This window comes from Cimex lectularius, unplaced genomic scaffold (genome assembly GCF_000648675.2).
Source record: "Cimex lectularius strain Harlan isolate CLEC.00 unplaced genomic scaffold, Clec_2.1 scaffold350, whole genome shotgun sequence".
NCBI classification, from domain to species: domain Eukaryota; kingdom Metazoa; phylum Arthropoda; class Insecta; order Hemiptera; family Cimicidae; genus Cimex; species Cimex lectularius.
Window position 1 is genome coordinate 28,173 of NW_019392929.1, and position 26,748 is coordinate 54,920.

The 26,748-nt window shown below is 34.3% G+C and overlaps 1 protein-coding gene across 1 annotated transcript in view; it reads right to left on the reverse strand.

Moving 5' to 3' along the window:
* Positions 1-23,089: 23,089 nt before the first annotated feature.
* LOC106674241 (phospholipase B1, membrane-associated-like) overlaps positions 23,090-26,748 on the reverse strand; it is a 44,016-nt gene continuing 40,357 nt past the window's right edge. Inside the window, exons 7-8 of the mRNA XM_014406859.2 lie at positions 26,556-26,724; positions 23,090-26,490 (exon numbers count right to left, since the gene is read on the reverse strand). Of these exons, the coding sequence (XP_014262345.1) occupies positions 26,327-26,490; positions 26,556-26,724 (333 nt within the window). The 3' untranslated portion in view covers positions 23,090-26,326. The remainder of the gene's footprint in view (positions 26,491-26,555; positions 26,725-26,748) is intronic.

The following is a 26,748-nucleotide window of genomic DNA, read 5'->3' on the forward strand; positions in this document are numbered from 1 at the left end:
ATAAAGAAAATGTTTTTCTGAAACCTACATCACACCAGACCGCATCTCACGATTTCTAAATTTTTGCTAAATATTAAATTTTCCTTTATAAAATAACAGCTAAAATATAAATATAAGTGATTAACATTTTAATTATCAGATGGTATAATATAACATGCAAGAATCATTTCAATTATTCTCTAGAACTATGTCATGACAATTTTTCAATCAATTAGCTTTTGTATTTATTTCTTGTTTAATGTTTTCTGACATAAAAATAATAAAAGGGTGAAAAACATCTACAGATTGTTTAAAATGCTTGTCCAGAAAATTGACCCCAAGGAACATCGAGTATTCTGGGGTAATGTGAAAGGAATTTATTAGCGTGAATGAAGGGTGTATTCGTGATTCGTCAGAAAGGCTTGTAGAGCCAGTATTCTAAAAGAAAGCGAGTATTTTCGTGCCAGCTTTTATAAAACCTCTATTGATAGTTCCACCTTTGGGCCAAGAGTGTATTTTATGTCATAAAACACAGGTGTAAAAAAGGCTTGAAGAACCACCTTGCCAATTGCAATGAGATCTTAAACTTTGTAAGGGTTACTTTCGATTTTCGATGTGAATTTAAGGCCGCAGAATCGGAAATGAAAAACGGAACTCACCACTTTCGCAGAAACGATCGGACAGGCCAATTAAAACTGACGGAAGTGTAGACTTACACGAGTTTCGCGGCATAACCCCCCCAAGGTATATGCAAATCTGCTTATTTGCAAAAAAAAAAAAAATCGGAAGTAATAACAGATGGACTGACATATCTTACGATAACATCGGGATTTTTTTTGTACAAATTAACTATTTTAAATCTCGTTATTTTTCAGCAACGCCAATACGCATAATTGACGGTAAAATCTAAAGTCAACATTCAATTGACCTTTGTAAAGGGGCTGATTGTTTTTACTCTGTTAAAAGCTGGCCAAGTTTTGACATTGAAATCGAGAAAATTGCAAATATTTATTTAATAAAAGGACAAGATATTTACGATAACGTCCATGTTGATTAAAACCCTTATGGCCTAATTAGTTATTTAAAAAATATTTACTAACTTTTATGTACTAAGAGCGCAAAAACATGTTTATTATTTTCAAAAGATACTATCAGCTCGTTTAATGTTTAATCCGATACTTTTTCTTCCTAATTAAGAATACAACTTTTTTTGTCAGATTTATAGCTTTGATCAGAACCGAACAGAAGTTTTATTTGCACATATAGAAGCTCAAAATCACATAAGCTCACATCAACTCAATGGGCTTTCGATACCAAGTTAATTTGAGCGCCCAACTTTTTCTTTACCAATGATTGAAGGACCCTACAAAACATATTGCTTTTTTTAATAAGTTCGATGAATTGTATATATCCTTCTAGATAACTGTTAGGGAGCAAAATGATCAGCTTAAAGAGCTTTTCTAATTTTTTTTGGCGAGGTATTGTGTTAAAAGATAATGGCTCCGAGGATAGAGTCTTGAGAAACTCCATCAGCAATGAGAGACTGAGAGGGGAGAAAGAAAGAGAGGGGGAAGTCGGCCATAAAAGCGCAAAAAAGTACATAGAAACATAGTTGGAAGACAAAAATTTAAGGAAAAAATAGGTAGGGCTAAAAAACTAAAATTTACAAAAACTGATCAAGAATGCAGAGAGAAAGACATATAAAAAATAGATTAGGTAGAAAGTGAGAGTGGTAGAGAAAGGGAAAGAGAGAAAGGCAGAGAGTGAGAGGAGAGAGAGAGAGAGAGAGAGAGGGGCTTGAAAGACGGTCAAAAAAGGGCAATGAATTTCATAGAAGCATAGTTGGAAGACAAAAATTTAAAGGAAAAATAGGTATGGCTAAAAAACTAAAATTTACAAAAACTGATAAAGAAATGCAGATAGAAAGACATATAAAAAAATAGATTAGGTAGAAAGTGAGAGTGGTAGAGAAAGGGAAAGAGAAAAAGGGAGGGCGGGAGAAAGAGAGAGAGAGAGAGAGAAAGAAAGAGAGAGAGAGAGAGAGAGAGAGAGAGAGAGAGAGAGAGAGAGAAAGTGAGGGAAGAGTGGGGGTGGAAAAACGGGCTAAAAAGCGCAAAGAAGTGCAAAGAAAAACAGTTGGACGACAAAAATTTAAAGATAAAATAGGTATGGCTAAAAACTAAAATAAAAAAAAAATGACAAATAAATGCAGATAGAAACACATATACAAAAATAGATTAGGTAGATTTTCGATATATTGTATTTATCCTCCTAGAAAACAATTAGAGAGCAATATAATCAGAGAAACGAGCATTTTTGAATTTTCTGGCGAGGTATTGTGTTAAAAGATAATGGTTCCAAGGATAGAGCCTTGAAAAACTCCGGCAGCAATGACGCTTTATTGGGGAAAGAAAGAAAAGTCGGAATTATCTGGATCAAAGATAGCAATGGTCTATTTTTTTGAAGTAATATTATTTTTATTATCATCACTGTAATTGTTATTTTACGTTTTATACATTAGAAACTACTAAAACTCTTAACAATCAAATGAAAAGCGTTGAAAACTTTGAAAATTTAAACTTTTTCCGTACGTTTTTATTTAATTTTTTTTTTACATGCACTCACAAGGGTACAGTTATAATTGTTTACAGAAAAATGGCTTAAAGACGGCGAAACTGTTCAAAGATAAAAACACGCACGTCCTATGTTCTTATCTTATCGAATGAATTACCATTTTTTTCCCATTTAAATAAACGTAAGTTCTTTTTGTGAAAAAAGCGAAAACACGCGCGTCGATAATAACAGTCGTTATCTAGTTTATTTAAAATAAGAGCGGTGAGGAATGTTTTAAATTTTAACTATTTTTACGAAATTTATTCGTAAACAAAGATAAAAATAAATTCGCCCCCCGCCAAAAACGTCTTTTATCGTGCATAATATTATTATTTTAAATTCAAATGAAAGAAAATAATATCAAAATAAGCGAGACTAATTGCACCATAACGGTGAGATTATTGCAAATTTGAACAGTGATATACATCATATCTGCGACAGATTAATACTGATAAATAAATAATACATTAAAAACAATAAAAGTTTCTCCACGGCTGCCATACCACAGGTTTCAGTCATCAATCATTCATTCGCGTAGGATAGTGGAGTATACATTATTCTTTCGTTTCACGTTAATAAATACATTCCAACGAGTTATCTGCCAAGTACTATATATACAATAAAACTGCCCTATTTTCTCTAAAAATTGGAATAAGGGAACCAAATTCTTTAAGAAGCACAATTCGTATATCGATTGGCATTCCTACACGCTCTCTATGTAGAGCCAAGGAATCTACCCTTCTATCAGGTGGAAACAGAGAAACATGTCTTTACTATTTTAAACACAACCAATTTTCTCAAAACATTTTATATTACACACACTCTCTCTCTCTCCCTCTCTCTCTCTCTGTCCTCTATCTTCCTTTTCCCTCTCTCCCCCCTTTTTCACGTTCTCTATATCTATCTATCGTTCTACCTATCTATATATTTATATTTATCTACCTATCTTTCTTACTCTCTTTTTATTTCGTTCCTCTCTTTTTTTTGTATGTATGCGTGTGTATGTTTCTAATTAATTATATATAACGCGTACATTTATAATAGTTTTTTAAACTTGCACTGAATTTGAGTTTTCGTCTTTGCAGTTGAATGGCCTTTCACCAGGTTGGTATGCTTCGCCCTCGATCTTGACCTTAATGTTCTTTAGCACCGATATTCGCCCAAAAGGCACTTGTTCAAAATTAAAGCATACCAAAAAAAAAAAATCAAATAACCATAACAATCAACTTTGTGTCAGTATTACATGCTTAACATTTAGAAACATAAGCTTTTTTGTTTTTATATATCGTTTATTTTTTCCTTTGTTTACAGTGCATAATGAGTACTGAGCTTTCAAAAATGTCAGAGGCGTGAACACATCTCGAGAGTAAAATACTCTCAAGTGGACAGACACCTTTACATCTAACATATGTTTATGTGTGTGTATGTTAGAGAGAGAGAGAGAGAGAGAGAGAGAGAGAGAGAGAGAGAGAGAGAGAGAGAAAAAAAACAATGTTAAGTCTCATGGACCTTTCTTCCATTTAACGTGTGCCACATTGTACATTATACATTATATATATTCAATTTATGCAGAATCTTTTGTCTTTAAAATTTATTTTACAAATGGAATACAAAAAAAACCAGTTTTACATATTTTTTATTAATTACTTCTCGTTACAAAAATAATTTGCTTTATAAATTTATAAGACAATATGTAGTTATTTATGTTAAAAACGTCACAATGAGTAGCAATCAAAAGAAAAAGAAGATATAAAAAAATAAAACTTTAACTAACATTTTTGATAGTATGAAATTAAATTAATTCATAAATTAATTTTTAATTTTTGTTGTTATTTACATAATGCAAAAACTCATCTCACAATATGTACATAATATTAATTAATTTTTGTTTTCATGATTTTAGACCATCAGAAAGATGTTTTTCCAAAGAAAATATCTAAAGCATCTGATGGAAAATAATTAAAAATATCTATTTATTCAGAAATCGTGAGATGCGATCTGGTGTGNGAGAGAGAGAGAGAGAGAGAGAGAGAGAGAGAGAGAGCGAGAGAGGGTTGTAAATTAGAAGGTAAAAAATAAATACAGGTAAATAAAGTTTAATTAAAGTAAAATTAAAGATAGAAATAAAGATAATTAGCGATTGATGAAGGGAGAGAGTAAAGTTGTGAGAGAATGGGCGGGGGAAGTTCTATGGAGTGTGGGGTAAATAGTTGTGAAATGACATGGTAAAAAGGTAACTACATATAAATAAAGATAAATACAGATAGAAAGAGAAAGGAAGCAAAAATAAAGCGTGTGGGGAAGAAGAGAAAGAGAGAGGGGTGAGAGAGGGGTGAGAGAAAGGGGAAGAGTGGACGAGAGAGGGTTCGAAGGATTGGGAGTAAATAATTGTAAATAAGAAGGTAAAAAATAAATACAGGTAAACAAAGTTAAATTAAAATAAACACAGATTGGAATTAAAAATAATTAGGGGATTGAAGAAGGGAGAGAGTAAAAGGGTGAGAGAAGGGCAAGGGAACTTTTATGGAGTGTGGGGTAAATAGTTATGAAATGACATGGTAAACTGTAAATACAGGTAAATAAAGGTCAGTGCAGATAGAAACAGGAAGGGAGTAAAAATAAATTGTATGTGAGAGGAGAGAGAGATTAGATTGTTTGGTTTTAGGTATCATACATGATGGAGTGTTTCCTGTAAGTTTAACTGAACAAATATGTTTTGTAGTGCTTATAGAACAGTAGAAGCCGGATTCTCGCTCTCCCAGGTGTGGTTTCTCACCAAAGTTGATATGACACCTGTCTACCAAATGTAAAGGATTGTTCGAATTGACCTTTAGAACATTCGTACTTTTTTTTAACCTATCGACATTTTCGGATTGATTCCAGATTAGACGACGATATTCGTAATTAGCAAAAAAAAATAAAAAATAGGGAAAATAAAATGGCAGGGTTATCTGCAAGTTTTACAAGGCCGCATTTACAAAAAGGATCAGCGTTATATAATTTAAAAGCATGTTATTATGCAAAAAATATCTATTGTATGAGTATTAATATGAATATAAAAGTCTAAGTGAATTTATATCATAATAGATTCCAATTGATTAAAATTGCTATTTTTATTAAAACAAGCATGTAAAACATTTCTAAGAAGAAATAAAGGATTGCGATGATATTTGTCCAATTTTTTTTTCAAGGGAAGAAGACTGCGTCACACAATTAACCAACGATAAGCAAACGTAATTCACACTTCTTCTATATGCAGTTTTAATGTTGTCATAAACCCTTGGTGTGCTGATGATGACATGCAAATTTTTTTCGTTTTATCCATCTAATGGATGTGGTTATAAAAGTTTGACTTCTTCAAAGCTAAATTTGGATAGATGACAAAGTTGTAAAGAAAACCGTTGAGTCAATTGGATGGTTTTTATTTTTTGAAGAGGACTGAATACAAGAAAACGCTTTGAGCGTATTGATGTTTACTTGTACTTTAAAAATGTATAAAACTTTCCAAAAACTACTTCAAAAAAGATAAAATGAGAAAGTTAAAGTACACTTAGATGCATTAATATAAAGACACATGAATTGAATAATTTATAGAAATTAGAAAGATAATGAGAGAGAGAGTGTGTGAACAACAACGAGATACGTAAGAATAAAAAAAGAGAGAAAGCGAGAAGGAAAAGAAATAAGATATAAGAGATAAAGACACAAAACAGACAATGAGATATATAAATATAAAGACAGATAAATTGAATAGCTTATAGAAATTAGAAAGATAATGACAGAGAGAGGGAGAGAGATAGATAGATAGATAGAGAGAGAGAGAGAGAGAGAGAGAGAGAGAGTGAGAGAGAGAAGAAGGGACAAAGTGGACGAGAGAGGGTTTGAAGGAGTGGGAGTAAATAGTTATAAATAAGAAGGTAAAAAATAAATACAGGTAAATGAAGTTAAAGATTGATGAAGGGAGAGAGTAAGGGGATGAGAGAATGGGCAAGGAAAGCTTTTTGGAGTGTGAAGTAAATACTTGCAAAATGACATGGTAAAAAGGTAAATAGAGGTTCATAAAAGTCAATGCAGATAGAAACAGAAAGCGAGTAAAAACAAAAGAGAGAGAGAGAGAGAGAGAGAGATGAAAACAGTGGGGGAGAAAACTAGACAAAGAGAGAAACTAGAGAGTAGAAAAGCAAATACAATATAAAAAGAAATAAAGAGAAAAATAGAAAAATGAGAGAGTGAAAGTACACTGAGTTGCATAAATATGAACATTGATAAATTGATTGGCTTATAAGAGTAAATATTTAATGTGAGAGAGATGGAAATCAAGAGATAGAAGAAAGTAAATAAGAGAGAGAGAGAGAGAGAGAGAGAGAGATGATAATGAAGGCTTTGTTTATCAATCCCACAAGATTTGTTCTCAAGGACCATTCTTACATCTAATGTGAAATACAATTGTAGTTTACTCTACTTCTAATTTATTAAACATTAATTATTTCGAATAACCTGATTTTGTTTTCAATATGTACATCTATTCATTTTACATTGAACTTTTACTTAAAATTGCTTATTGAAATAGATATCCTAATTTACATAATAATTGAGCAGTTAAAATGCAAATGACTAATAAAATAAAATAAGTGAACAAAAATAATTTTCAATACAATGCAGTACAAATAATGAATTGTAAATCACCAATATAAATCCAAAAATAAAACTACTCACTAAATAGTATTATAAAAAAATTAAAACAAGACAAAATAACAAAAGAAGTTACATTTACGACATCAATCATAACTAGATAAGTGATGATTTTTAAGATTATTCTGGAAATATTTGATATTTTGAGATAGTTTTAATTGTGTAGGGATTCTCGAAAATGTTATTGCGCTTTTTACTGAGAATGACCTATTAAAAGTTTTTGTTTTGTGCTTAACTACACGCAGACGGTAGTTTGCAAACCTAGTATCATGAATCTGAGACATGTAATTAAATTTTACATTTTGATATTTTGGTTTTTGAACTTTTAGAATTTTAAAAACTTTACATGAGAGATTGTAATCGATTAAATCTTTAATTTTGAGAAATTTGAGTTGCGAAAACTCTTACTTGCAATTTTTTGATTTGTGTACCATTTAAGTCACAAATTGCTCCTAGACCATAAGTTATGTGTGGAAAGATTAGAGTTGATACTATTAATTTATTATGACCTTATGACCAAAAATTATTGCTTTGCATTTAATTGGGTTTAATGCTAACATATGGTTATTACTCCACTCTTTCAATCTTACAAGGTCAGTATTTATTTTTTCGATTTGTTCGTTAATATTATTAACTTTTGCATCGTTATAAGCATTTAGATCATCTGCATATAACTTAACTTTACAACCATGGAAGGCTTGATATATTCTATTAATATACAGCGAGAGAAAGAGAGAGAGAAATATGGAAAACAACGAGGTAGAGAATATGGGGAGAGTAAATAAGATTGACGATTGGGGGGGGGGGCGCGGTAGCCGAGTGGTTAAGTCGTCAGACTCTCGGCTAGTAGATCCCGCGGTTGTGGGTTCGATCCCCACCGTCGCCTCTGGACTTTTTCTGACGCCTAAGGGGACCGGTGGCCGCAATTGAAAGAAATTGACACGGCACTCATCAATGGAAGGGGCGGGATCGGATTTCAGCGACCNGAGAGAGAGAGAGAGAGAGAGAGAGAGAAAGAGAGAGTGAGGGAATGAGGGAGAGAGAAAAGACGGATAAACTGTGTAGAGAGGCACAGGGGAGAGAGACATAAAAGTGAGATTCGCAGGGTAATAGGGAATATGGAGAAGGTGAAAAAGAGGAAAAGTAGAAGAAGAAAGGGGGCAGAAAGAAAATTAAATAGAAAGAAAAATAATCATTTTATATAATTTAAATTGTTGTTTACCAGTTAATAATAATAAAACATTTAATTGTTTTGCCCGCCAGAAACATATGTGCAAAAATAAAACGAAGTCTTTTCTGTAACTTACACATCAAATCATCAATTCTTCTTAATGCGTATTTAATGATTATAAACATTTTTTTGGGGGCTTTATTTGTAAAATAAAGTTTATTATCTGTGAATAACGCACTTATTGCCCATGGCCGTTAAGCGAAGAAAAGAGAAAAACCAAATAAACGTGACGTAAATCAAATCCGAGGCTGTGAACGAAATCCTGGAATTAAACTCAAAAACGGGAAAACAGCCGGAAATGTCTACCCAATTACGCGTTGTTTGTTTACTAAAATTAAAAAAATTCTCGCGCAGTAATTGTGGCGCAAGGTCGTCGAAAATAGCTGAAATGAATAAGCGAGGTGGGAATAACCGCACGCTCGTTCTCAAAATAGTAACTAAAGCACAAAAAGAAAAGAAAGAATTTCAAACCGGCTTTTAAGAAAGACTTCTCGGTTCGCTTTTTATGCTCGTTTTGCCCATCTCTAGGTCGAATGGGAAAAGAATGAATCGGCCCGCTCCCGGACTCCCGAAGCCCATTAAGCCGCGAAATCTGCGAGTGGAATATTCCACTGGCACTCTTTTCGGCCGGGTTGATTGCGGCTTTTTAACGACGTCGAAAGGGCTCGATCGTTAGGAAGAAAAAGCCTTATCGAACTGGCAAAAACATCCGAACAAACAGAATTCTGACAATAACAACATCTTACACACGATTAGCTAATCGGGAAGTCGTCCACTCCAACATATCGATCTTGCTTTGTATCTAATATGGATATAATAAGGTAATAATGTCTATTTAATATTCATAATATTTTCAATCCTATTATGATAATAAACTCTTATAATGGCAAAAAGATATTCACATCAAAAACAAAACATTGCATACTGCTATTAAGAAATTCCCTTGACTATATCATAGTGTACCATACCCTAAAAGCATATTTAAACATTATTATGAAATTAGTTTTATTTTCAATGGAACTGTAATGTAAGTTTTCCGTTCTGAGAAAGAGAGAGAGAGAGAGAGAGAGAGAGAGAGAGAGAGAGAGAGAGAGAGAGAGAGAGAGTTTTACGGAGTGTGGTGTTAAGAGTAGTATAATGACAAGGTAAAAGAGTAAAAAGGAAAGAGTGAAATTAAATAAATGAGAAACCGAGTTACATTTTTTCTATCGTATTATTCTACATAATATAGGGAGGGGAGAGAGAGAGAGAGAGAGAGAGAGAGAGAGAGAGAGAGAGAGAGAGAGAGAGAGAGAGAGAGAGAGAGGGGGGGAGAGAGAGAGCGATCGGACTGAGAAAGAAAGGAAAGGTTGGGAGAAATAAAGAAAAGAGATGGAAAGCATAAGCATAGAAGACAGAGACCGAGAGAGAGGGGCAGAGATAGATAGACAGATAGATACATAGATAGATAGATAGATAGATAGATAGAGAGAGAGAGAGAGAGAGAGAGAGAGAGAGAGAGAGAGAAAGAGAGAGTGGTTGAGAAGGAAAAAGAAAGAGAAGAAAGAGAACAACACAAGGAGAAAGAGAGAGTGAGAGAGGGAGTGTGTGTGAGAGAGAGGTAGATAGTTATGTAGATAGAATGGGGGAGAGAGAGAGCGTGAGAGAGAGGGTGAGAGGGAAAGACGGAAGACGATCAAAAAAGGGCAAAGAAGTACACCGAAACATAGTTGCAATGGGGGGTTGAAAGGGAAAAAGAAAAAAAAGAAAGAGAGCAAAACAAGGAGAAAGAGAGAGAGAGAGAGAGAGAAAGAGCGAGAGAACGAGAGAGAGAATAGAGGTAGAGAGAAAGAGGCAACATAACCTAACCTAACTCTAGACCATCCCACCCTAACCATTTCTAATCTAATATAACCCCAACTATACTTGCCTGTTCAGAGAGTGAGAGAGAGAGAGAAAGAGAGAGAGAGAGAGAGAGAGAGTGAGAGAGAGTGAAAGAGAATTTAATTGAAACGCTTTATTTATCATACTCTCAGATTTAGATCCTGTTGACCTTTCTTACAATCAATGGGTTCGATTTAAAATAAATAAATAAATACAAAATAAATAAACAAAATTATTATGGAACATACATATTTATAGCTTTAATTTTTAATTAATAAGAGTGAAAGAGAGGTAGCTAGATTAACTCTATCCCAACCTAACCATTTCTAATCTAATATAACCTAATATAACCCCAACTATACTTGCCTGTTCAGAGAGATGGATAGATAGATAGATAGATAGATAGATAGATAGATAGATAGATAGATAGATAGATAGATAGATAGATAGAGAGAGAGAGAGAGAGAGAGAGAGAGAGAGAGAGAGATTAATTAATTAAAATTCTAATTGGATTTTTTATATGGAAGATTTTTGAAGGTATTTTCAACCTAATTTAAGGTTAACTGATAAGATTAGGGTTGAAACCGGAAACACCGCGTCCAATATTGATCTGTTGTGCAATCTCCATTATGATCTAGCGCTCTCGGTTAAGCTTAAAGCTCTTTACCAGATCTCAAAGCCTTGAAATGGGCTTCCCGTGTCTTTACGACAGAGGAAATATTCTCGCGTTTCTTCTTCCTGGCAATGTCTGAACTGGGTTGTTTCTGCTGAAGTACACACGCCTCCGCAGTCAGCAGTGTCCAATCCTAGGTTTAGCAGTTCTACCGTTTGTTTCTTCAATTTTATTCACTCCTTAATTTATTTTTGATTAGCTTTTTGAGACTAGTCACACTCGTTTTATTGATTTCACGGTTTTTTTAATAGTGGAAATTAAGTTTTTTTTTATTATTGAGCTTTCTTTCTAATGTTTCGCGCAATTTGATTTATCTCATGATAATTTTAATCTTCTTATTCACAGTGCAACCCAATTTTGATATTTTAATTTTATCAGCGATCTGGCCTACTCTCCCTTACCCAGATGACCCAATAAATAAAATTATTTTAACATGAATTAAAATAACGTGAAACAATTTATGTGACAATAAACCAATTATGTCAAATATTGAAATCGTTGGTTAGATAAAAAGAAAATGTCAGAGAATAAATCAAAATATTATTTTTTAACATGCCAATTTGAGCTTTAATGTAAATACTAGGTCACGTTCCATGATTTTATTTGAATAAATGAATACAAAGTCGGTTTATCTAAGTAAACAAAGCTTTCATTATCGGACTTTCATCATAGTGTTTGCTTATTTTCCCATTTATATTCGTTCACCACATCCTTGAAAATATGACCATGTTTTTCATCCATTAAATATATAATAACAAATCATATTGGTGTATTGGGGGGTGGGGGCGTCGGTGGCCACAAGGTTTAGTCTTTGACCCGGCGCTCATACTGTAAGGTAAAGGTCGCGGGTTCGAATCCAGCGGCCCTGCATTCGCTCCCGACATACAAATGGGCTGTTTTTCAAAAACACTGGCACCCTGAGGGTTTATATGACCTCTGCTGTTGCGAACCCTCGAAAAAAAAATTAAGTAAACTAAATTGACAATTAGCATAAATAAAAACAATAAATAATATAAATAATATAAATAAAAAACAATGGTTCATATATATATGAACTCCATTCTCGCTAATAACTTACTTTTACTCTCCAGACTTCATACACTCCCCAGAGTACTCGATATTCCTCGGGGCGGGGTCGAACCCACCACACTCTCGCTAATAACTTACCTTTACTCTCCAGATGTCACACACTCACCCCAGAGCACTCCATATTCCTCGGGGCGGGGTCGAACCCACCCCACTCTCGCTAATAAATTACCTCACTCTCCAGACGTCACACACTCACCCCAGAGTACGCCATATTCCTCGGGGCTTGATGTTGCTATAATTCGAGCTTTTTCTAGTTCTTACCCAGAACTTTTTAATTTAGCCCATTCTTTCCAGAGAAAGTAATATAGGTTTGTTTTAAATTGTTTAAATTTTTTTTAAAATTAATTAAACGTTTGTTCAATAATTATCTTTTATCGCATTCAAATTTGTTTTTTGTTTTTTAAAGTTATGCAGTTATTTTAGTTTTTGACATGTATTATGTGTTGTAATTTTTCCATATATTTTTTCTTCGTAGAGAACCAATGTTCCCAGAACATATAAATAAAAACATAAACAATAATATATAGACTGTTTGTGGGTACCCCATGGAATTTTAATTGAAAAAAAAGAAATAGTATGGGTGCGATAGTGAGAAGGAAAAACGAGAGAGACTAGTGACGGAAAGGAAGACATAAAAAACAGACAAGTGAGGGAGAGTAAGAGAGAGAAAATATTGTTGTAAGACAATCAATGAATGATTGTTTGAGAGATAATTTAAAATATTAATGGTGGCAACTTTTTCCCTCTCAGTGTAGAAAAATTTCACATTTTTAAAATACTTGTCAAATAATTTTATATGAATTATTACAGATAGACAGTTTTTTTAATGTTTGATAAAATTTATAAGAAAGAAAAACGAAATTGTTTGATACAGAAAAAGGTAGAATATTTGTTAACGATTGTACTTTATTTACAATTTTGTAAGGTTTTGTCCCTTTTACGCCCATAAATAAGTAAAAGGTCATCAAATAAGAAAAGCCCGAGATGCATGGGTCGGAATGCCGTCTGAACGGGTGGGGAAGCAGCGTAGACGGGTATGGGAAACCGGTGGCCAAGGTCTGGGGAATCCCGTGCCAGTTCTGTACTTGGCCTTTAAATAACATGGCCGAGAACTTGGTCCGAGAAACAGCTGGCCAATTGGTCCGTTTTCTAATAATGACTGGTAAATAACGGGCCGGATCTATTGCGGTTCGCCTCTCGGCTAAAATGTGACCACAAACTTCGAATTATTTTGATTTTACGGCATCATTGGGTAAAGATTAGGGCACGGAAAATAGCCGACTAGGTAGTATTTTCGATATACAAGTGGTATATGAAAGGTTTGGAATGAAAACTTACTATTCATAAGATAGCTGTCACTAAGACATAACGATAGAAACTGAGTGAACAATGGAACTCACTGGACATAAACAACCCTAGAATCTCGTAACAAACTTTGGAATGAAAGATGTAACAGAATGCATTAAAACAAGCAGGAAAAAACTGGGCAAACTAACTGGACATCTGAAGAAGATTGCCATAACCCATGGCACGTGCAGATTCTGCAAAGAAGCAGAGGAGACCAACTCACCTGATAACAAACCGTGGTGCTACACTTGCCCGGAAGAGTGTTTAGGGACGTCCATCGTAGCCAAAGAAGAGATTAAACCACTGAAACGAAGAACCTCCTATTAAACTTTGGAATGAAAGATGTAACAGAATGCCTTAAAAGAAGCAGGAAAAAACTGGGCAAACTAACTTGACATCTGAAGAAGATTGCCAATACCCATGGCACGTGCAGATTCTGCAAAGAAGCAGAGGTGACCCAACTCACCTAATAACAAACTGTGGTGCTACACTTGCCCGAAAGAGTATTTAGGGACGTCCATCGTAACCAAAGAAGAAGAGGAGACACCAACCTGATAACCAACTGTAGTGCTACACTTGCCCGGAAGAGTATTTAGGGACGTCCATTGTAACCAAAGAAGAGATTAAACCACTGAAACGAAGAACCTCCTAACAAACTTTGGAATGAAAGATGTAACAGAATGCATTAAAAGAAGCAGGAAAAACTGGGCAAACGAACTGGACCTCTGAAGAAGATTGACATAACCCACGGCACGTGATGATTCTGCAAAGAAGAAGAGGGGACACCAACCTGATAACCAACTGTAGTGCTACACTTGCCCGGAAGAGTATTTAGGGACGTCCATCGTAACCAAAGAAGAGATTAAACCACTGAATCCGAGAACCTCCTTACAAACTTTGAAATGAAAGATGTAAAAGAATGCATTAAAGGAAGCAGGAAAAAACTGCGAATCCTAACAGGGCAAACTAAATGGACATCTAAAGACGTTGGCATAACCCACGGCACGTGAAGATTCTGCAAAGAAGCAGAGAATCATAGAAAATATTAAACCACTGAAACCGGGCCAACTAATTAAGTTCCTTGACGAACTAGGACTTACCGGTGTGCTTTAAGCACAAAACTGCGCATACAATAGCTTAAATAGCTTAAAGGGAGCACTATTTATATGGGGTATTATATTATTACAATACGTACATGGCATGAGACCTACTGAAATTAACCTCTGTTCATAGATAGCTTAAAGCATGCAAAGGATTTTATATTGCTAAAGATTATTACGAGCTTTAAATTTAATTTTTATGGAAAGTGTGGTTGAGACGACAAATTAGTGTCTCGGAGGATCGAAGTCACGATAGGTCAAGTGTCAAGTCTACGTGCCTGGGAATTGGCCGGGAGGTTGCGGGTTCGAGTCCAGCTCGTTATACAAATTTTTCACCTCAACTTTGCATAAAAATTATAAACCAATTTAAATCATTACTTTGGTTAAACAGTGTTAACTAAATACATGTAGATTATTACAAACTTTAAATTTAATTTTTATGGAAAATTGAGGAAAGTTGAGATGAAAAATTAGTGTCTCGGGGGATCGAAGTCACGATGGGTCAAGTGTCAAGTCTACGTGCCTGGGAATTGGCCGGGAGGTTGAGGGTTCGAGTCCGGCTCGTTAAACAAATTTTTCATATCAACTTTGCATATAATTTACAAATAAATTTACATCACTAAACAGGACCAACTAAATACATTTAAAATATGACAAGCATTAAAAAATTATAATCTTGTTAAAATGATAGAACCAATTAAGGACGAAGTGGACGCGTTCACCTTGTCAGTAAGAAGGCCGATGGTTTGTACACGTGCAACCTCATATTTCTCCAGAAAAAAAGGTTAAATCGAAAGTTCGGTAATTGGTAAATTAGTATAAAGTAAATTAGAAGTATTATTGCGAATAAATCAATCGTGCAGGGGACGCGGAAGGACAAGTGTGCTTATAACCTATTTAAAAAGCGAAACCGAACGGCCTTGATAATCAACGTCCTTCTGAAATATTTCGTGAATCCGGAAGAATGAGCGGATAAGTGCAACTTCTTTCAAGCCCGGAGGTAAGTGGTTGAATAAATAAAAAATAAAAAAAGCGCAAATCTGGGAAAACCCGATGTTTTTATGCCTGGGAAGTTACTGTAGCGCATGGGGCAATATGGTTTTTTCCCTATAGTTAAACTTTATTACTTTTACTAATAAAACGCCATGGATGAAGGCGTGAAAGGCCGAAGGTCACTAATAAATTTACGAAATGTGTCGCGCTAATCCCGGTTTGAAAGGCGCGACTAATTCCGAAAAGGATTAGACAATCCTCAGACGGGAATCCCGATCTTTTTAAGCAAATCTTTCCATATTTGCAATTGAAGTCATGGAATGATTGGAAACGTGACAGGGCCATTCTGAATATGAAGCACCTTGTTGACGTACTGCGTGTGGAAATTTTTATTTTATCTGTAAATTTTAACATGCTGAGGGTTTTTCCATCTATTAAACAATCATGAATTAGGAACGCAAACAAATAAAAAATAAAACTAAGGAAAATTAACAAACCATGTTACCATTAAACATTAAAACCATTAACAAACTGTTGGTCTCCTTTGAAACGTACTCTGTGAAATATAGGTAATAAATAATTTCATTTAGACAACTAAAAACTACGCTCTCAATTTCAATGACCAAGATTCCTGAGAAAAGTAGATCATTTTCAATATTCAGATAAAGATATATAGAATGAAAGATTTTGTTCATTTTTGTCTGTTTTGATTATACTAAAAAAAAGAAAGAGACTGGGAAAGAGAGTGAGAGGAGAGGATGAGATTGTGCGAAGAGGTGCAAATAATCGGTATTAGAGATCGACTGACGTAAAGATACAGAGAGAAAAGTCGAAAGAGACGAAATAGAGGGAGAGAGAAAGTGAAAATGAAATATGAACGAAAAAACACTGTGAGAGACAGGCAGGCAGCTAGAGAGACATAATTAAAAATAACAGGGAAGAGAAGAAGACAGAAAGAAAAAGAGCGCGAAAAAGAAAGAAAAAGGAATATACTAATAGAACGTCTGGCAATCAGTATTAGATGGAAAGATAAAGAAAGAGAGAGAGAGAGACTCAGTCAGAGATAGAAAGAGAGGGAGAGAGATAGAGAAAGATAGAGGGAGCTTGAATATTGAATTCAGAGGAACAGAAATGATGAAGAAAATAAATATGACAGAGAAAGAGAAAGAGAGAGAGAGGATCAGACAGAAAGGGAAAAAGAGGGGGAGAGAGAGATAGAGAAAGAGAGAGAGAGCATGAATATTGAATTCAGAGGAACAGAGATGATGAAGAAAATAAATATGACAGAGAAAGAGAGGGAGAGAGAACGTGACAGACAGAGAGAAAAGGAGAGATAGAGCCAGACAGAAAGAGAAAAAGAGGGAGAGGGATAGCTTGAATATTGAATTCAAAGGAACAGAGATGATGAAGAAAATAAATATGATAAATATGAGAGAGAGAGAGAGAGAGAGAGAGTGAGAGAGAGAGAGAGTGGGAGAGAGAGAGTGGGAGGGAGGAAGGAAGAGAGTGATTGATTGCCGATTTATTTATTAAAATTAGTAAGATGATTAACGATTAACGATTAAGGTCAATTAAAATTATTATTTATATTACAATTTATTCACGATATATTTATTACAATACATGCAAAAGTGAGGACTCTAGGACTTCGCACTAGACATAAATATTGCAAAACCAACAATGAAGTAAATAAGATAGAGAAATGATTAGATAGATGATTAGATAGATGATAGATAAATAGATAGATAGATGGATGGATGAATGATATGTAGATAGATAGATGATTAGATAGATACATAGATAGATAAATAGATGGGAGATAGATACATAATTAGATAGATAGAAACATAGATGATAGATAGATTGATGATTAGATAGATACATAGATTGATAGATAGATGATAGATAGATACATCATTAGACAGATAGATAGATGGGAGATAGATACTTAATTAGATAGATAGAAACATAGACGATAGATAGACAGATGATTAGATAGATACATAGATAGATAGATAGATGATATATAGATACATCATTAGATAGATAGATGGGAGATAGATACATAATTAGATAGATAGAAACATAGATGATAGATAGACAGATGATTAGATAGATAGATAGATGATAGAAAGTTAGATGGATGGATGAATGTTATATAGATAGATAAACAGATGATTAGATATAGATAGATAGATAGTTAGATAGATGATAGATAGATAGATAAATAGATAGATGATAGATAGATAGATGAATGATATATAGATAGATGATAGATAGATAGATGGATGTATGATAGATAGATGGATGATTAGATAGATAGATAGATAGATAGATAGATAGATAGATAAATGGATGATAGATAAATAGATAGATAAATGATAGATAGATACATAGTTAGATAGATAAATAGATAGATGATAGATAGATTGATAGATAGAGACACAAAAGAGACAATGAGATATATAAATATAAAGACAGATGAATTGAATAGTTTATAGAAATTAGAAAGATAAAGAGAGAGAGAGAGAGAGAGAGAGAGAGAGAGAGAGAGAGAGAGAGAGAGAGAGAGAGAGAGAGAGAGAAAAATACGGAATAAAAACAACATGTACTTGGTAATGTGCGATGTACTATTACATATATAAACGCACTATAATATATATAAGTATGATTGTTATGTCTTGCATATTTGAACACCGTTTTGACAGATTTAGTTTTTTGCTCGTTCAGATTGCAGGTCGTGCAAACAATCTTCATGCTACGTCATCTCATATATGTTATGAAAAGGTTTCTGTTTTTTATTAATAAATTATGACGGAAGTGAAATAATAAATAATTTGATCTTTAATTACTCATTTATTAAAGCAAAAATTTTAGGCGAACCTTCTTTAAAAGGAAAATGAATGATAGGCGAAGTGCAGAAAACTTTAAAGTACCTCGTTTTTGGTCCGTCTTTTCTCGCTAAATGTTTTGGTTTTCCACCAGCCTATATCGATTTCAAGTCCATTTTTTTAAGGAAGTTCTGGTGGAAGACAATTAATTAGGCCCGAGTTTATGATGGGTTTTAGTTTAATCTTGTTTTCATAAATTGATTGTTTCAGGATGTTAATTTTCAAGTTTTTTTTTTTTTTATATAAATATATTCCGTGCAAGGCTGTTGTATAATTTTTTACTCCGCTTTTCAGCTGCCGGTATCAACGAAAATTTCTCGTGGCGGAAATATTAGTTTTGCCCTAACCGATTCGGCCGTGGTTGAGGTTAAGTTCTCAGCTATTATCTCCAGTTTTACCTAGTTGTTGTAGTTAGCAAACCGCCTATTAAGTTTCGGTCTCAGCAATGCAAACCATGGAGAATCTTTATTCTCCGAGTAAGGTCAATTTACAGACTTCCTGATTAACAATAACACAAAAATTTAACGTTTAAGAATTTTTCGAAATATTTCCATCCTACAATGCCTGTTCCGCTGAATACTGTATCTAAATGACAATCTTTTCGGTGTTCCTTATTTGCCAATACTTATTTTTATACGTGATGAAATAACGTTGAGTCCGGATACACCAAGCAATAAATAACTTTTTCGACGTCCCGATTTCCTAGTCGAATCATTCAAATTCGGGTCAAGCACCTAGGAAAACGAAAAGATTTTTTAAATTCCAGAAATTTAAATTAATTTAAACGTCCCTGAAATCCGACTATCACGCTAACATGGTAAAATATGTCATTAGCCTAGGCGACAAAAATTTAACACCCAGAGTGATCGATGGGCTTCCGTGTTGACAAAGTCGGATACGTTTAGAAAAAACCTTTAATAACATTTTATTATAAATCATTTGTAATAAATCCTTAAAACTATAATAAATAGAAATTGGTTGATGAATATGGTCTAGTCCTTAGCGACGACTGTCTAATGGTTTTGGTTTTCCTTATAGTTCAATGGCAAAATTTATTATCTACTCACCTATAATCAAACAATGTGTCAATGTCTATCCTAAAAACAAATACATAAATTATTATTTCATATAAATGACCTTCTATGTACGCTACTAACTTGTTTATCTGTTTTCATCAAAGTGACTATGAATCAAATCTTCAGTTTACCAATAATTAATACTTCCTTTATATTTGCCTCGTTCTTTATGTCTTTTCCAATTTATCTTTCTATAGATTTATTTATGCATTTGTCATATACTCCTTGGCGATTTTTACCCATCTATTTATCTATTTAAATTTTAACCTCCTTTCACTCTTTCTCTGTCTGTGATATGATGTTGAATGAAGAATGATAAATAGCTAGATAGATAGATAGAGCGAGAGAGAGAGAGAGAGAGTGATGATAGAGTGTGAGAAAAAGAAAATACGAGCTAACTGATACAGCAATATTTTTATATACATTCCACTAAATAGAAAAACAAGGGACAGAAAGATATGGAGATAGATAGGGAGATATAGATGGAGAGAAAGAGAGAGTGAGAGAGGGAGGAAGAGAGTGATTGGTTGCCGATTTATTTATTAAAATTATTAAGATGATTAACGATTACCGATTAACAATAATTATAATTATTAATTATATTACAATTGATTCACGATTTATTCATTAAAATACCCGCAAAAGTGAGGTCTCTAGGACTTCCCATCAGACATAAATATTGTAAAACTAACAATGAAGTAATATAGATAGATAGATAGATAGATAGATAGATGATATATATAATACATAGATAGATTATAGATAGATAGATGGATGATAGATAAATAGATACATGATAGATGGGTAGATAGATAGATGATTAGATAGATACATAGATAAATAGATGGATGGATGATAGATAGATTATTAGAAAGATAGATGTAGATGGAGAGAGAGAGAGAGAGTGATAGATAGAGAGAGAGAGAGATGATGATGATGAAGATGGTGATGTTTATTCTGAACCTGAAATATGACAGTTGTACATATAACAGGTTTACGCAACTCAAATTTCTCAAAATTAAAGATGTAATCGATTACGATCTAACATGAAAAGCTTTTAAAATTCTAAAACTTGAAAAACCAAAATATCTATATACGAAATTTAATTACATGTCTCAGATTCATGATACTAGGTTTGCAAACTACCGTCTGCGTGTAGTTAAGCACAAAACAAAAACTTTTAATAGGTCATTCTCAGTAAAAAGTGCAATAATATTTTCGAGAATTCCTACACACTTAAAACTATGTCAAAATATCAAATATTTCCAGAATTAACTTAAAAATCATCACTTATCTAGTTATAATTGATGTCGTAAATGTAACTTCTTTTGTTATTTTGTCTTGTTTTAATTTTTTTATATTACTATTTGGTGAAGAAAGTTTTATTTGTAGATTTATATTGGTAATTTATAATTCATGATTTGTACTGCATTCTATTGAAAAGTATTTTTGTTCAGTTATTTTATTAATAATTTGCTTTTTAATTACTCAATTATTATGTAAATTAGAATATTTATTTCAATAAGCAATTTTAAGTAGAAGTTCACTGTAAAACCAATAGATGGAACATATTGACTTCAAAACTAGGGTTATTCGAGACCTTGAGACCAAATCTTGTGTGATTGATAAATAAAGCGTTCATCATCATCATCATCTGTTTGTCTGTCTCTCTCTTCTTTTGGCTCTCCTTTTTGATAGGTATCACTTTTTTCTTTGCATTCCTTTTCTTTTTCTCTCCCTTACTTTATTACCTTGCCAATATTCCACTCTTTACCACACACTCCTTCAAAATCTTTCTCTGTTTCCTCTCCCTATCTTATTTACCGGTATTTCCTTTCTTACCTTGTCACCCCATTCTCCCACTCTCTCTCTCTCTCTCTCTCTCTCTCTCTCTCTCTCTCTCTTCCTATCTATCTATCTATCTTATTTACTTGATTGTTGATTTTACAATATTTATGTTTGATGTGGCTGTAAACAACTGTTGTAATAGTAATTACGCGTTAGGTCCTAGAGCCCTAACTTTTGTGTATATTTTAATAAATAAATCGTTAATCAATCAATCAATCTCTCGCGTACTCACTCCCTCTCTTTCTCACTCACTCTCTGTCTGTCTCTCTCTCTCTCTTTTTTCTCTCTCTCTCTTTCCTCTCCCTATCTTATTTACCGGTATTTCCTTCCTTACCTGTCACCCCATTCTCTCTCTCTCCCTCTCTTTCTCTCTCTCTCTCAATTTTTATTAGTCTATCTTTAGCTGTCTGTACCAACATCTTCACCTGTCAAAACTTCCACTTTAAATATACTGATAATATCTTATACTCTCAAAGATAAAAAAAAAAACCCGGATTGTTGTTTATTTCGAATTGTATGTATTTGTATCGATATATTAATAACAACAATTTAATAATTTATTGAGCAGGTATTGGGTCAATTATTGGGTCCGTCTTGACTGGCGGGTTTGTAGAACTAATCGGCATTGCGCCATATTCAGTGAATTCGAACAATGGAGGAAGAGGACCCAATAAGTGACCCAATGCATTTTTTCATAAGTTCACCAACCTTAGTGCAAAGATCCAATATGCATAATCGGTTCGACACGGCGTTGATTCCACCCTTTATCATAACTGCCTTCGAAAAGGCCGTGGTTCAAGCATGGCACATGAAGTTCCCCAAGTCTTCTCAAGTTCAGGTCATCTGATTGTCACAAACCAATCTGGCACTGATATGTGAAGAGAGCGTGGTTGTCAGAGAACCTAGGGTTTCGTAAAGTTTGTGACAGATCAGAACGCGTTTTGACAGCGGAACAGTCGAAATAATGAGATTTCTCCATGTTGTTTGTTGGGTGGTGGACCTGACATTTAGTCGTCAATAATCGTTTTGGTCTACGACTGCATTTTTTTCAAGGATTTCGAACAACAACGAATATAAATCACTGGAATAAACCATTCAGCATCTATTGACTACACGCTTTGTTATGTGTACCTAAACTTAGCAATAAACATAAAAGAAGTGACAAAAATAATGGTTCAAATAAAATAATATAAAAATACATTATTTATTTACAAGTTTGACTTTCTCTGAAGGGCTTACAAAATGTAAAAGATTCATCTTAACAAAAATTTACATGAACTACATAAAATTAAACTACATAAATTTGCACTTTGATTGTTTATAAATAAGTTTCTTATCAAAATCTGTTTTTGCATGCTAACTTGCTAATCCGTTCTACGCTTTGTCAACATGAAATAGAACATATCAAAACTAAAACTATAGAGATTCTCATCCATGATTTTGAATAAATATATTTATAAAATAAAACAACAAAATTGGTGTTAATTTTTTCAATAGTACAATTTTGTTAAAACCTTGAACAAACACTAATTATTGATACCGTTTATTTTGAAAAATAAAGGTTATCAATTTTAAAATTGTGCCGGGTCTATCAGTGTATCAAACTATTGACAGTTGATGTCATCTGACACTTTGATGACTTCTTTCACCTAATTACAACTGAAAGCAGATCAGATTTTTTTCCAATTTACGTCATTACTTCATGCTTTTTACAAGGTTTTTTAATCATTTATAAGCAGGACGATAATTGACAGCTTGGATTAATGATAATTACATGCACAAAAGATCATTACCGCCCGTTATTTTTTTGTCGTTGTACGTATTTCTTCGCGTGCCAGCTTTGTAAATGCGGTAGTATGAAAATTGGACATGTAGGACAACACCGTAATTATGTTCGTGATGGCAAAAGGGTATTATTAGAAAGCAAAGTTTTAATAAATTATTTCTTTCAGATTTAGAAGGAATACGTATTAAGGTATTTGTACGTTTTGTGAGATTTCATCATGGTGTTTGAAGAATGGTGAGCCTACAGGTCGTTTTCGGTCATTCTGCCTAATCTCCTGCTTCAGTGTTGAGGTATAAGCTGAGAGAACTCCCAAAAATGGCAGAATGCTAAAACTTTGACTAAAACCACGAGGGCAGGCAGGTCAGGATATTTGAAATGATACAGACTTAGCTCTGAAGATGACGAAATGCCGGAATGTGTCTAACAGGATAAAACGATCAAAAATGACAATATTTTTATGCTAAGTTTCTTCTTGAGGGCTGTGGGATGACGGACCTGTAGTTTGGTCATTTCCGATTTGGTCCATTTAACTTCACTCCTCCAGTGCTGGAGAGATAAACTGAGAGAATGACATAACTCCCAAAAATGGTAAAATGCAAAAACTTTAACTATAACCACGAGGTCAGGTAGGTCAGGATATTTGAAATAATGCAGCTTTAGCCCTGATGATGGCGAAATGCCGAACTGTATCTGACAGGATAAAATTATCGAAAATAGCATAACACTTTTAGGTTAGGTTTCTTCTAGAGGTCTGTGGGATGAAGGACCTGTAGTTTGGTCATTTCCGGTTTCGGCTGCTTAACCTCACACGTTCCAGTGCTGGAGAGATGAACTGAGAGAATGACATAACTCCCAAAAATAGCAAAATGGTAAAACTAACAAAAACCGCGAGAACAGGCAGGTCAGGATATTTGAAATAATGCAGACTTAGCTCGGAAGATGTACTCGCTTCGGCGGTACATATACTAAAATTGGATAGCTCCGAAGATGGCAAAATGCCGAAATGTATCTGACAAGATAAAATGATCGAAGATGACATAATATTTTTAGGTTAGGTTTCTTCTTGAGGTCTGTGGAATGACGGAGCTGTAGTTTGGTCATTTCCGAATTGGGCTGCTTAAACTCACTCGTTCCAGTGCTGGAGAGATAAACTGAGAGCATGACATAACTCCCAAAAATGGCAAAATGCTACAACTTTAACTAAAACCACGAGGGCAGACAGGTCGGGATATTTGAAATAATGAAGCCTTAGCTCCGAAGATGGCGAAATGCCGAAATGCGTCTGACAGGATACAATGATCGAACACGAGCTAATATTTTTAGGTTAGGTTCTTGAGTCTGCGGGGTGATGGACCTGTAGTTTGGTCGTTTGCGATTTGGTATGCTTAACCTCACTCGTTTCAGGGCAGGAGAATTATAAACTGAGAGAATGACCCAACTCCCAAAAATGGCAGAATGCTAAAATTTTAATCAAACCACAAGGGCAGGCAGTCGGAATGCTCGGAAATAACGCAGACTCAGCTGTAAATATCGCGAAAAGCCAAAACGCGTCTGACAAGCCAAAATGATCGGAAACTTAATATTTTTAGGTTTCTTCTTGAGATCTCCTGGGTGATAAACTTACAGGTTGGCCGTTTTCGATTTGGTCTATCTAACCTCACTCGTTTCAGTGAGGGTTATAAGCTGAGAGAAACATAACTCCCAAAATGGCAAAGTGCTGAAACATCCACTCAACCAAAAAGGAACGGCCAATCAGGAAGTTGTATGAATATAGACACAGCAACGAAGTTGGCAAAATGCTGAAAATAACCAAATATTTTTAGGTTAGGTTACTTCCTGAAGTCTAAAGGCTATGAACTAGTAGCTTAGTTGTTTCCGATCTATTTAGTTTTAATTATCCTCGTCTTTCAGTGCTGGAAAGTTAACAATAGAGAGAAACAACTTCCAAAATGAAAAATAATAAAACTCTAACTAAAATAACAAGGACTGGCACGTCAGGATGTTCGGAAATAATCCAGACCCAGCTCTAAAGATGCAAAATGCTGAAATACGTCTTGAAGATCCAAATGTCCGGAAATGACCTAATATATTTAGACTAGGTAACTTTCTTATATCTTTAGGTTATGAACCAATACCGAGGTCGTTCCAGTTTGGTCTCCTAGTCTCACGTTTCAGATGTTGGAAGAGATACAACTGCAAAAATAACAAAACCAAAAAGGAACGGTCATCCAGGATGATGAATTAACAGCCAGCACTGAAGAAGGTTAAATATTGCCTGACAAACCAAAATTATCGAGAACGACCAAATTTTAGGTTAGAATTTTTCTTGGCCTTTTTGACCTCGCGTTTCAGTGCCGGAAGGTTATAAGCTGAAAGTTCAGAAGGAATGCAGTTTCAGCTGACGAGCTAATATTTTTAGGCTAGGTTTTTTCTTTATGTCTGCCGGGGTTTGAAACCATAGTTTGGTCGTTTCCGATCGATACGTTTCGATATTAGCAGTTTGTAAGATTAAAAAGACACAACTCCCGTCCTTATGTCAAAATTATGAAATTTTTTCTGAAATATCAAATACAGAAGGCCAGGATGAATGACAAAATTCAAACCCAGCACTGAAATAGAGAAATGCCGAGAGACAGACCAAGAAACATTTTTAGGTTAGGTTTCTTCTAGTTGATGAGCCTGAAGCTTGACGATGGTTTTCACCAAATTCAGTGGTGAACCTGCGTCTGTTTGGCACAACATTAAAAAGGGATCCTACTAAATAAAATATAACACAAAACGATCACTGAAGAATGCCGAAAACAGCTAGAATTGCCTGACCAGGTTGATCGAAAACGATCTACCTATCGACAAATTTGTAATTTTTGACTTTTTAGCTTTTTTTTACTAATGCCCAGTAGTTCTATTGTGTTATGGATTATGTAGTATATAGGAGGACACCAATCTTGAAAATATTGAAAAGTCAATGTCGATTGCTCACTTTTCTCTACATTTTCATCAGCGGAATTTCAGCGACAGGCGATAATTTGCCTAACGATCCCGAATAATCTGGAATTATCTAACGCGATTTTTTGTCATAATATCGAGTGAAAAATATACCAGTTCATTAGCTCCGATATGACAACACAACACCGTCTTTATCTTATCACAACTGGCTGCCCGTCTGGTAGAACCTTTGCGAGTTGTTGTACGTGAAGATGTAAGGGTTGTCATCAGTGGGACAGAAGAACCTCTGAAGAGGGTAGCTTACGCTTTCCCTTGATTTCTCACCTACAGGCTCGAGCATGTTGTTCCAGAGTAAATTGGCCGCTGTAAGTCGAGAAAAAACCCATTGGATATATTTATCGTAAGGAAAATTCAAATTTGGAAAATACCCAAAGCATGCCCTTTTTGGCTGAAGTGGAAACAATCATGGGTGATGTAGGATATATCTATGGCCTCTTTGAATTTTTCAGTTGAATTTTTTGGAAGATTGAAAAACGTCATGAAAGGCTGGATGACAACAGTGTAATCCGACTTTTTGTTGTATCGACCGCTTTCAATCTAAAAAGAATAAACTATTTAAAA